The following is an 11,050-nucleotide window of genomic DNA, read 5'->3' as shown; positions in this document are numbered from 1 at the left end:
CTGTTCTCTGAACTGCTCAAAATTTCTGCTACTGGTTCTCCAGAACCTGTCAGAATCTGCTGGATTTCACCCCTCGTTAAGATGCCTGGGAGGGCTGGCCTTCGTGTACCCCATCCAAAACAATTGTTTACAAATGTAGAAAGAGAATAAAGGACTTTAAGCTGCAGAAACATGCGTGGCTCTTTCCACCCAACAGAGCTGAATTGGGTGGGTGAGATAATTGAAATATAAGAAAGGACCGTCCCTGCCCTGAAAGACATGGGAAAGTCATCTTGGGGCGGGAGGTGGAGATGCATGAGAAAGGCAGAACTTCTTGGGCTGGCTCCTCCCATTGGTTCCTCCTGCTCCCAACAGAACATCTGCCTTTTCCCCAAGTCTACCGTGATCTCCAGCTTCTCTCCTCAAGTGGCAAAGGGCAGAAAGCAAAAGGCAGGTCTCGAGTCCTCACCAATGACCGTCAAGATGATCGCACCAACCACCATGATGAGGGTTTGCAGAGCGTCGGTATAGATGACAGCCGTCAGCCCACCTGGAACCATGTAGGATGCAACTTGTAAAGGGGTTGACCCAACGGGTTGGTACCAAGAGAAGAACATCTTTGTAGCTCAGGGTTGAACCATGAGTTCCTCATTGCTCTTTGAGCTTGGCACTTTTCATGCAAATGTTTTATGACCCAACTAGGTAACACCATCAGTGCTACCTGAAGGTAGTGATGAAGTTACTTAGTTAGGTAATGAGCAACACTCAAGCTCAGAGAGCAGCCAGCACACAATTGGTTGGTTTTCCCCCAAAAAACCCTAGTTTGTCTGGAACCAAAAGCTAACAAGTAGGAAGTCTCCTTCAAGTCACCTTCTGGTGGCTTCACAGGCGAGGCTCAGCAGGTAGTAAGCTCTCAGTCCTTACCTGGAGCCCGAAGTAAGCAGGGCCAGCCTAATTACTAGTCGGATAGGGACAGCATTGGGAGATGCCAAGAGGGCAGGTGAAAACAAGAAGGAAATGGCAAAAAATATATGGGCCCTCAAAGCAACAAAGCGTACGGGTAACCCTCAAGGTACAAGCACAACTGGAACCAGAGTTTCTGGTTCAACTCGGGGATGGTGAGAATGGTCCCATCACAGTCCTGCAGGAGACCAGCCTGGGCTGAGAGCCTGAGACTTTGCGCGGGGCCTCTTCCTCTCACCTGCGATGGTATAGACAGCAGTCACCACCAGCATCAGGAGGGTGGAAAGGTAGAGGTTCCAGCCGAGGCAGATCTGAATGAAGAGGGCTCCGGAGTACAAGTCTGTCTGCAAGAGGAAACCCAGCCCCGATTTCATCCGCTTTAACCTTGGGCTCCAGCAGGGGAGGTAAAAAGCCACCTTTGCAATGCGGTTTTGCATCAGGAGACACAAGCCACACAGACACACAATCACAGCCCTCCATTTCAGTAGGAAACACTTCGCTCCTGAATCCTGACACCTACAAACATGTTTTGGCAGAAGATTTCAGCTCAGGCATTCCAGCTGGGCCCTGTGAAGCAACAGAGACTATCTAGGCAAAATGCTTCCCACCAAGGGCTTCCTGGCTCTGCACCTGCCCAGAGCTCCTGTCAACAAGTCTTGAGGGGCAAAATATCCCAGCGAGCAGGATTTGGGGACATGTCCCTCATTAGCTGCTTGTGGGGAGGCACACCCAGCCGCCTAGGTGGAGCAGAAAACCCCAGAAAGCTTGTCAGATCAAAACAGCCCATTTCCAAACTCCAGGGAGCTTCAGGTACGAAGATGCAACAACATTTGAGGCAAGATTTCGCCTCGCAGCCTGTAATTAACCTGTGGAACTCACTGCCGTGAGACGGTAAGAGGATCACCTACAGCCCAGATGGCTTTCAGAGGAGACAACACAAACACAAGGAAAGGGAGGAGCTGCACTAATGGTTTATTGGGCAGGATGGTTAAGATCTGAGTCTCTGAGTCTGGGAGTCAACCGGAATCCAGGGAAGGGGAGGAAGAAAACAAATCTATCTCTTTAAAAAATAAATTAAGATGGTTGGTTGCCTAGTCATCCAGAGGTTTTAGGCTCGATTTGGCATTTTTGTCCACCTGCAGAGTCCTTCCAAAGGACCTGGGATAGGCAGATGTGGATGTTTTGAAAGTGCTAAAGGTTTCATCGCAGGATGTAAGCCGTTCCAAGCAAAGTTGCCTTTTGCAATTGACCGATGGGGATTGTGTCAATGCCCATAATGTTCAACTGGTGCTCCAGATGTTTTGGGATTGCATCCAAGGCACCTATTACCATTGGTATTATCCCGGCTTCTGATTATTATTCATTTAGATGCCCTCCACATAGAAAGATCCCATGGGGGGGGAGGGACTCAGAGAGGAAGCCGCCCCTTCGGTTGCTTATCCTTCCAGCTTCCTGGCGGGTGGGTGGTGTCTCCTCTCCATCTCCTGCTGGCTCAGCAAAGCCCGGCTGGCCTCTTTTTAGCTGCCAGGCAAAGGCGGAAGGCGGCAGGCGGGCGATGCCCAGTGCTTTCACTCTCCCGGCTCGTACAATTTCTCCCTCGGGCACCTGCCCCGCCTGCCAGGCAGCTGCCAAGCTCTTCCTGACACCCAGCCCCAGTGCCGGTTCCGCACCGGGCTACCGCAAAAGATTTGCTGGCCCTCCATGGAGCCTGGCAGAGGGACCAGAGATTCTTCCCACGGCTGCCGTGGTTCCATTCAGGGCGCTGCCCTACAAAGGCCACTCGGCTCTCCTTGGTGGCTGGTAGATGCACATCCGCTACGCAAAGGTTTTTTTCCCCAGACTCCCAGAGCTGAAAACAAGACTCTCATTTGTCCACCTGTGGTGGAGTGATGCTTCCTTCTGGGTGAAGGGCAGCCCTTTGCGCAATTGCTTTATTTCCTTTAAAAACCAATTAAATTGCCGGCCATTGGCTTCATCTGATGGTTGGCCCTCCCATCCCTTAATTCCGCAATTGGTGGGAGGGTGCCCGATCTCTTCCCAGGCTGACTCCTGCGGAGTTTCAGGGAAGCACAAAAGGAGCCCCATTCATGTCTCTCCAAGCCAGAGAAGAGCTCCATCGACCCCACCCACGTGGCCCCCATCCTCCACAGCCACTTTTAGTGGTGGGTTTCAATTTTTTTTACTACTGGTTCTGTGGGTGTGGCTTGATGGGCATGGCAGGGGAAGGATACTGTAAAATCTCCATTCCCACCCCACTCCAGGGGAAGGATACTGCAAAATCCCCATTTCCTCCCGATCAGCTGGGACTCGGGAGGCAGAGAATAGATGGGGGTGGGGCCAGTCCGAATTTTTACTACCGGTTCACTGAACTACTCAAAATTTCCGCTACCGGTTCTCCAGAACTAGTCAGAACCTGCTGAAACCCACCTCTGCCGCTTTTCCAGGAAATTGCCGGCCTGGTTCAGAGGAAGCCATTGGTGGCCCCGTGCACTGGCAGCTGTGCTGGTCAAGGGGAGGGGATGGCCGGTCCTCTCCTGGCCTTGGCTCAGCCCCTTTCTCAGCCCGGAGAGCGGCTGGCAGCAGCCCCCAAGGGAAAGGAATGTTCTGTCATTACTGCAAAGGGGTGGAGATGCCTGCTTAGGAGTTGGCAGCGTTGCACCCCACTTAAAAACACACATGGGGCATTTCTTGCCTCGAAAGCCTCAAAGCCCGAATCCTTCCAGCTTCCTCTTGCTAGCTGAGCATCTCTCCACCCGATGGGAGGGAAAACAGGGATTCTTGCAGACTAAGAAGGCAACGCTCGCCTCCTGCTTCAAAATCAGGAAGAGAAATCTCCCCACCACCTCATCCCCAGGGAATTTGGCCCATTCATAAAACAGGAGCTGTGGCAGCCGGGAAGCCCTTTGATCTCAGCAACTCCTGGAAGGAAGAGGAGCAGAGCCGGGGGTGGGGGTGGGGGTGAATCGGAGCCTGCTTTGGGATTTTTTTTTCTCTCCGCTGCAGCCACTCAAAATTCAGGCATAAAAAAAAAAGATTTTTAAAAAATATCAAAATTCAGGCATCCCAAAAGAACTCATCTATGGTGGAGGAAGCTGTTGGCGAAACCCCAGGGGGCAATGCACAGTGGTGAAATCCAATTTTTACTACTGGTTCTGTGGGTGTGGCTTGATGGGCATGGCAGGGGAAGGATACTGTAAAATCTCCATTCCCACCCCACTCCAGGGGAAGGATACTGCAAAATCCCCATTTCCTCCCGATCAGCTGGGACTCGGGAGGCAGAGAATAGATGGGGGCGGGGCCAGTCCGAATTTTTACTACCGGTTCACCGAACTACTCAAAATTTCCGCTACCGATTCTCCAGAACTGGTCAGAACCTGCTGAAACCCACCTCTGCCGCTTTTCCAGGAAATTGCCGGCCTGGTTCAGAGGAAGCCATTGGTGGCCCCGTGCACTGGCAGCTGTGCTGGTCAAGGGGAGGGGATGGCCGGTCCTCTCCTGGCCTTGGCTCAGCCCCTTTCTCAGCCCGGAGAGCGGCTGGCAGCAGCCCCCAAGGGAAAGGAATGTTCTGTCATTACTGCAAAGGGGTGGAGATGCCTGCTTAGGAGTTGGCAGCGTTGCACCCCACTTAAAAACACACATGGGGCATTTCTTGCCTCGAAAGCCTCAAAGCCCGAATCCTTCCAGCTTCCTCTTGCTAGCTGAGCATCTCTCCACCCGATGGGAGGGAAAACAGGGATTCTTGCAGACTAAGAAGGCAACGCTCGCCTCCTGCTTCAAAATCAGGAAGAGAAATCTCCCCACCACCTCATCCCCAGGGAATTTGGCCCATTCATAAAACAGGAGCTGTGGCAGCCGGGAAGCCCTTTGATCTCAGCAACTCCTGGAAGGAAGAGGAGCAGAGCCGGGGGTGGGGGTGGGGGTGAATCGGAGCCTGCTTTGGGATTTTTTTTTCTCTCCGCTGCAGCCACTCAAAATTCAGGCATAAAAAAAAAAGATTTTTAAAAAATATCAAAATTCAGGCATCCCAAAAGAACTCATCTATGGTGGAGGAAGCTGTTGGCGAAACCCCAGGGGGCAATGCACAGTGGTGAAATCCAATTTTTTTTACTACCAGTTCTGTGGGCGTGGCTTGGTGGGCGTGGCGTGGCTTGGTGGGCGTGGCAGGGGGAGGATACTGCAAAAACTCCATTCCCCCCCACTCCAGGGGAAGGATATTGCAAAATCTCCATTCCCACCCCACTCTAGGACCAGCCAGAGGTGGTATTTGCCAGTTCTCCAAACTACTCAAAATTTCTGCTACTGGTTCCCCAGAATCTGTCAGAACCTGCTGGATTTCACCCCTGACATTGCAGGACCCTTTGGGGGTTCAGCCTGATAACCAAACCCCAAATTCTGAGCTGCGCCATTCTGGGGTCACGTGATCCTCTTTTGCAACTTTCTGCCAAGCAAAGTCTGTGGAGAAACCAGATTCGCTTAACAACCAGGTTACTGATTTAACAGCTGCAGCGACTCACTTAACAAACTTGGCAAGAGAAGTCGTAAAAGGGGGCAGTCCAAACTGGGAGCCTTTCACCCCTGAGGATTGGGGGCCTCGAGCCCCGGGGCCAAACCTCCAGGGGGCGACTCAATGGCCCTTGGAAAGCAATGAATCCCCCGGTGGGCAGGACAAGCTCCGTTCTCAGGGCAGCTCAAACCAGCCTCCCTTTGGATACACAAAAGACCAAAGCGGCCCTGGATCACAACAAAGAGCTGCTCACACCTGGCGGAATCTACACCTAGGTGAGAACAAAGAGGGAAGTTCAGGTTTTGCTCAGCCCTCCGTTGTGTTTTTATAGGGAGGAATTCGCCGGGAGCGAAGAGAGGCCAGAATCAAAGAAGGATGAATAATGGCCCTTATTTCCTGCCCGGTTCCTACCTCAAGCTTCCCTTTAAGCTAATCATCACTTATTATCCCTCGTCAATTAAACACCTTGCAGGAATTATCTGATTAAAGCCAACTCCACGGCCAAGGCTCTTCGCATCCGATTAAGGGAACCGGTTGCCGTGCATCGCCAAACTCCTGACAAAGGCATCCTTCCTGGGCCTTCCCACGCGCAGCAAACAGCGGAGAATAAAAGAGTTGGAAGGCACCTTGGAGGTCGTCTAGTCCAACACCCCTCCCCCCAAAAGCAGGAGACCCGACATCATTTCTGACAGATGGCAAGTCTGGAAAATCAAAATTGGAAGCTTATGGATATAAACCAGCCGTGGTGCTCGGCACAATCTTGGACAGCACTTAGAAAATCTGCCCAGCGATCCAAAGGCAACCGGAGCACCGCTTGAACCCCATCGGCATTGACCAAATCTCCATCGGTCAATTGCAGACCGGAGCAACCTCCATCCTGCGATGATTCCTTGAAACTCCATCAAACCAGAACAGATCCTTGGGAAGGATCAAAACACCAAATCCAGCCTAAACATCTGACCAATCATAATTGTCGTTATTGGTGGGGTTTTTTTTAAATCACTCTTTTCCGTCTTTCTGGTTGAGTCTGAGGGTTTGGCCCCATCGGTCCCACTTCAACCTGTTGGGCTTTCAACCTCCCAGTCGCCCATCCTCCCAGTCTGGTTCCCAGCAACGGCCGGTCAGGGGTGTCTCCAGAAAACCCACAAGCGCAAAAACAATCCCTCTCTCTTTCTCTTTCCCAAACAATCCACCTAGAAAGATAGACTGCTATTGAATAGGAGGGTCTACTGTAACCAGCGGCCATCGGTAGGTAACACGGCCTTTTCAAAGAAGAAACGAAATCCTTTCCAACATATTGCGGTCGTCATAAACTGCCCAGGACAGGCGTTTTTTTAAAGGAGGCCTCAAGGAAACCATGAGGTTGTATTTGCACCTTGGCGCTTTGGCCCAGGGGAGCAGGAAACGCTTTGAGAGGACTTTTAAAATGTGGAGGTCAACGGCAGAAACCTTTGGGGTTGCTGGGGGAGAGGAGAAGAATTTGAGTCTTAAGAAGTTGGAAAGCAAGAAGCCATCCTCTCCCCCCCACCCACCTCAAGCAGGGGCTGCTGGTGGGAATGCGGTGGTCAACAGCGCCCCCCGCTGGACAAAGACCTGAGTGCAATGTGGGGCCTGCTTCAAAGGAGCACTCATCCTTTCTTTCCAAGGGTTCAAAAGCCACTTGAAGAAGCCAATTAAGGACCAGACAAATTAATTAATTAAACCAATTAAGGATCAGACAGGTTACTTGCTGTCCAGTGCCAGAGGGAGGCAGGGAGGAAGGAAGGAAGGAAGGAAGGAAGGAAGGAAGGAAGGAAGGAAGGAAGGAAGGAAGGAAGGATGGATGGATTTATCTAGGCTCAGCCTAGAGATGCAGAGGAAAGGGGACCACTCACAGATATCTTGGTGAAGATGGAGAGCAGGAGTGACAAGAAGGACAGGCAGATTCGAATTCGCTCCCCTCCAAAGCGTCTCTGGAGATACTCTGGCATGGTGATGATCTGGGGGAAGAGAGGAAGGGTCAGTCTCCGGATGGCCTGAAGGAAACGGAAGGGGCAGGTTGGAGGGGATGATGGGAAGCCAGAAGCAGGAGGAGGATGGAGCCAAAGGATGAAGAGCTTTGGATGGACACCACAGGAAAGTTTGTTTGGTTGCGGAGTTACCGCGTCCTGTGAAGCTGCCCCACAGGATCTGCAAAGCAGCGGGTTGTGTCCACTCATCAAGGGCGGCTTCTCGGCCAAACTCTGGCTCAGCAAGCCAAGATTGAACTCAAGGGGGAAGGAGCGGGGATGAAATGCTCCCTGTTCGGACCGGATCGCCTGATCCAGTAGTGATGGCAGCGGGTGGTTCAGAGAACCGGTATCAAAAATCCCTCCCCCCCCACATGCCCAGCTGAGCCACATGATCATCAGAGCCTTTTTTAAAAACTTTTAAAAGCATTTTTTCTACAACCTCTTTGGCCGAAGAAGCTGTAAAAAAATGCTTTTAAAAGGCTCCTCGGGCGATCTCAGCTGAGTTGCCTGATCGTCAGAGGCTTTTCTTTTCTTTTAAAGGCAAAAAAAATGCTTTTAAAAGAAAACAAAAGCCTCTGTCGATCAGGCAACTCAGCTGGGATCACCAGAGGAGTTTTTTAAAAGCATTTTTTCTACAACCTCTTCGATCAAAGAAGTTGTAGAAACATGCTTTTAAAAGTATATATATAAAAAAGTTGGCCACGCCCACAGAACCAGTAGTAACAAATTTTACATTTCACCCCTGGGAAGGAGCCGTCCACAAGGAGACCCTCACACGCAGCGCCAGGAGTGAAGGGTGGGGACTGAGAGAGAGCCAGCTCGCACTCACCTCTGACGAAAGGTAGACAGGAACGAAAAGCCAGGCCAAGGCCAGCAGCACGTAGGTGGCCTAAAAGGGGCCGAGAACCCAGACAGAGACCATCAGCAGAAGGGGGTCAGCCTCAGCCAGGCCCACCCTCTTTGCTCCCCGGGGACACTCCAAAGGGGGTCGGCTGCTTAAACCCAGGTCTGGGCCAGCAGAGTTGAGCCCCTTACATTCCACTCAAAGCCGGCCACGGCGACTCCGCCGGCGGCTCCACTGCTGGCCAGCCCGATGAAGAGGCCGGCTCCTTCGCTGCTGGCAAAGAGCGAAGCACCGATCTGCAAAGGAAAACCTCAGAAGTTGAACTCCGCCAAACGACAAGAGGAAAAAACCTCCTTGTTGGTGACGGTTATTTGATTTATTTATTACATTTCTGGGCTGCCCACTTCGCTATCTAAAGAGGGTCTCAGCGGCCTGCATTAAATTATTATTATTTGCGCAGGGAGGAAGCTACCCTGGGCATCCAAGCATCACGAGCTGACCCACTAACCTATTAAAACAATAAAGCAAACAGAAAACTGTGACTCTGGACTTTAATCATTAACTGGATCAGTTTAATTGGTTTTGTAAAATATGTGAATCATTGGTTTTACTGTATGCTGCCCAGAGTCATCTTGAGCAGCCATGTAAGAAAGATAGAAAGATAGATAGATAGATAGATAGATAGATAGATAGATAGATAGATAGATAGATAGATAGATAGATAGATAGATGAAAAGAAAAAGAAGGAAGGAAGGAAGGAAGGAAGGAAGGAAGGAAGGAAGGAAGGAAGGAAGGAAGGAAGGAAGGAAGGAAGGAAGGGATTAGTGTTTCTCAACCTTGCCCATTTTAAAATAAGTGATTTCAACTCCTAGACTTTCCCAGCCAGCTATGATAGACACAGATGACAGATATAAGCAGCAACAAATATATACCCATATTCCTTGCAAGAGACCAGTAGGAATCAGTTACACCCAGTTGGTGTTACTCACCGGCCACCAGGCGATGTTCCTTCCAGCCAGAAAGTAACCACTCACGCTGTTCCTACTTGCCCTGCATGACGACTGCAAAGGAGAAGAGAGAACTGAGCCAGGAACAGGATGAGATTTATGAAATCTGTCTTTTCAGTCTCCCCATCACCTCTTTTCCAGCCCTGCCTCCTTCTGGGAATATGCATCCTGCTTTCCAAATGCTCGGCTGAATCCCTACTTTGCAATAAAACCTCACCCCATGTTTATTTATTACCTTTGTTCTTTCTTTCATCGCCCCTTATTTTGTTGATTTTCTCGTTTACTGGATCATTGCAGTCTGGACTGTCAGTTTGAGGTCATGTTTTTCAATGAATTAGATTACCCAAAACTACCAAGTGGGTCCTTTCTCTCTTCCTCCCTCTCTCCCCCTTTTTACTTTTTTATTTATTTAAGAGGCTGCAGATTAGTTCTAACTGAAAAGAAACATCCTCTAACCCTAGAATGCTACCCCAGGATTAAAAACAGCACTTTCAGAAAGAAGACGGGGGCCTTCCATGAAGCAACTACAGCTTCCACAGACAAATAGCCACTCCGGGTGAATTCAGAGGGGTCAGCGTAAAAACCGAGGCTGCCATACCCAGATGCCAACTGCCAGGTTCAAAAGGAAATACATCACCACCACCACCGCATCTGGAACGCCGAACTGCGGCGAAAGAGCAGGGATTTCTGTGTGGGAATCGTTCTCCATGGACGCCGTGTGTCAGCCCGGAAGAGAAGACAAGCTCAGCGTGGCTTCCTTCTAGCTGCTTCCAAGCCGAAGGGAATTGATGATTAAACCACCCACCACCTCCTTCCTCCGGAGCTGAGGCTGCCCACCTTTTCAGCTAAAACAGCCTCCGATTCGACCCAGGTTGTCTGAACTTTGCAGTGGCCAGAAAACCTGCTCCTTCTAATGGTCAGAAGCCAAGGTTGAACCTGCTTCCATTCACCCTTTGGAGGTCTATGTAGAATCTCCATCATCCAGGTCATGATTGTCCCAAAAGTGCTTTTCCAAAGGGCAACGGGACTTTCTTGGATTCATATTTTTTTTCTTGAAAATGTTCCGCTTCTCATCCAAGAAGCTTCCTCACAATCGAAGAAATTTCTTAAATGAGAAGTGAAATGTTTTCAAGGAAAAAACCCCAAGAAAGTCCAATTTGGAACAGCAATTTTGGGATTCACCCTTGGAAGTCTCGGGTAACTTTCCTCCAGCTGCTATGGAGAGTGAGAGCTACACACACACACACACACACACACACACACACACGGACAACTCAAACTTTCGGAAGACACCCTGGGAGAAATCCCGGTCCCTAAACTGATGCGTTGGCTTCTGTATCTGCCAAGCTCTCTTTGACAGGGTTGGAACGGCAGCTCCCAGTAGTGACCTGGGTGGATCCACGCCAGATTTAACATGGTTAGAAGGACCTGGGCACAAGGACACATTTGAGGAATTAAGTCAATCACTTTCACAGGGAGCAAATCTCTCTGTATTGGGTTAAAGCTTAAAAGTCAACCCCTTGGTCAACTCTCAATTTAGTTTCTTGACAATACGATGGAAGGGGTTTGCTATTTGCCCTCTCCGACTTCCCAGACTGGTCAATGTGACTTTGGCATCACCTGGTGGCCTCCCACCCAAGGATGACTGGTTCTTGACTCGGCCTAGTTGAAACCAGCTAACAATGGCTGGGGGGCTGCCCCCTAGTGGCAATGCTTGTCATGAGAACATAAGAATCAGGTTAATTCTTAACCTCTACCTTAA

At 50.4% G+C, this 11,050-nt stretch overlaps 1 protein-coding gene across 1 annotated transcript in view; it reads right to left on the bottom strand.

Moving 5' to 3' along the window:
* SLC5A10 (solute carrier family 5 member 10) overlaps nt 1-10,305 on the bottom strand; it is a 49,847-nt gene extending 39,542 nt beyond the window's left edge. The window contains exons 1-7 of the mRNA XM_058157170.1: nt 9,887-10,305; nt 9,271-9,342; nt 8,473-8,577; nt 8,267-8,326; nt 7,321-7,425; nt 1,181-1,286; nt 449-529 (exon numbers count right to left, since the gene is read on the bottom strand). Coding sequence (XP_058013153.1) covers nt 449-529; nt 1,181-1,286; nt 7,321-7,425; nt 8,267-8,326; nt 8,473-8,577; nt 9,271-9,342; nt 9,887-9,997 — 640 coding nt within the window. The 5' untranslated portion in view covers nt 9,998-10,305. The remainder of the gene's footprint in view (nt 1-448; nt 530-1,180; nt 1,287-7,320; nt 7,426-8,266; nt 8,327-8,472; nt 8,578-9,270; nt 9,343-9,886) is intronic.
* Between the last annotated feature and the right edge of the window lie 745 nt (nt 10,306-11,050).

This window comes from Ahaetulla prasina, chromosome 14 (genome assembly GCF_028640845.1).
Source record: "Ahaetulla prasina isolate Xishuangbanna chromosome 14, ASM2864084v1, whole genome shotgun sequence".
Classification (NCBI taxonomy): Eukaryota; Metazoa; Chordata; class Lepidosauria; order Squamata; family Colubridae; genus Ahaetulla; species Ahaetulla prasina.
Note: the sequence above shows the minus strand (reverse complement) of the source record. Positions and strands in the feature narration are given on the sequence as shown.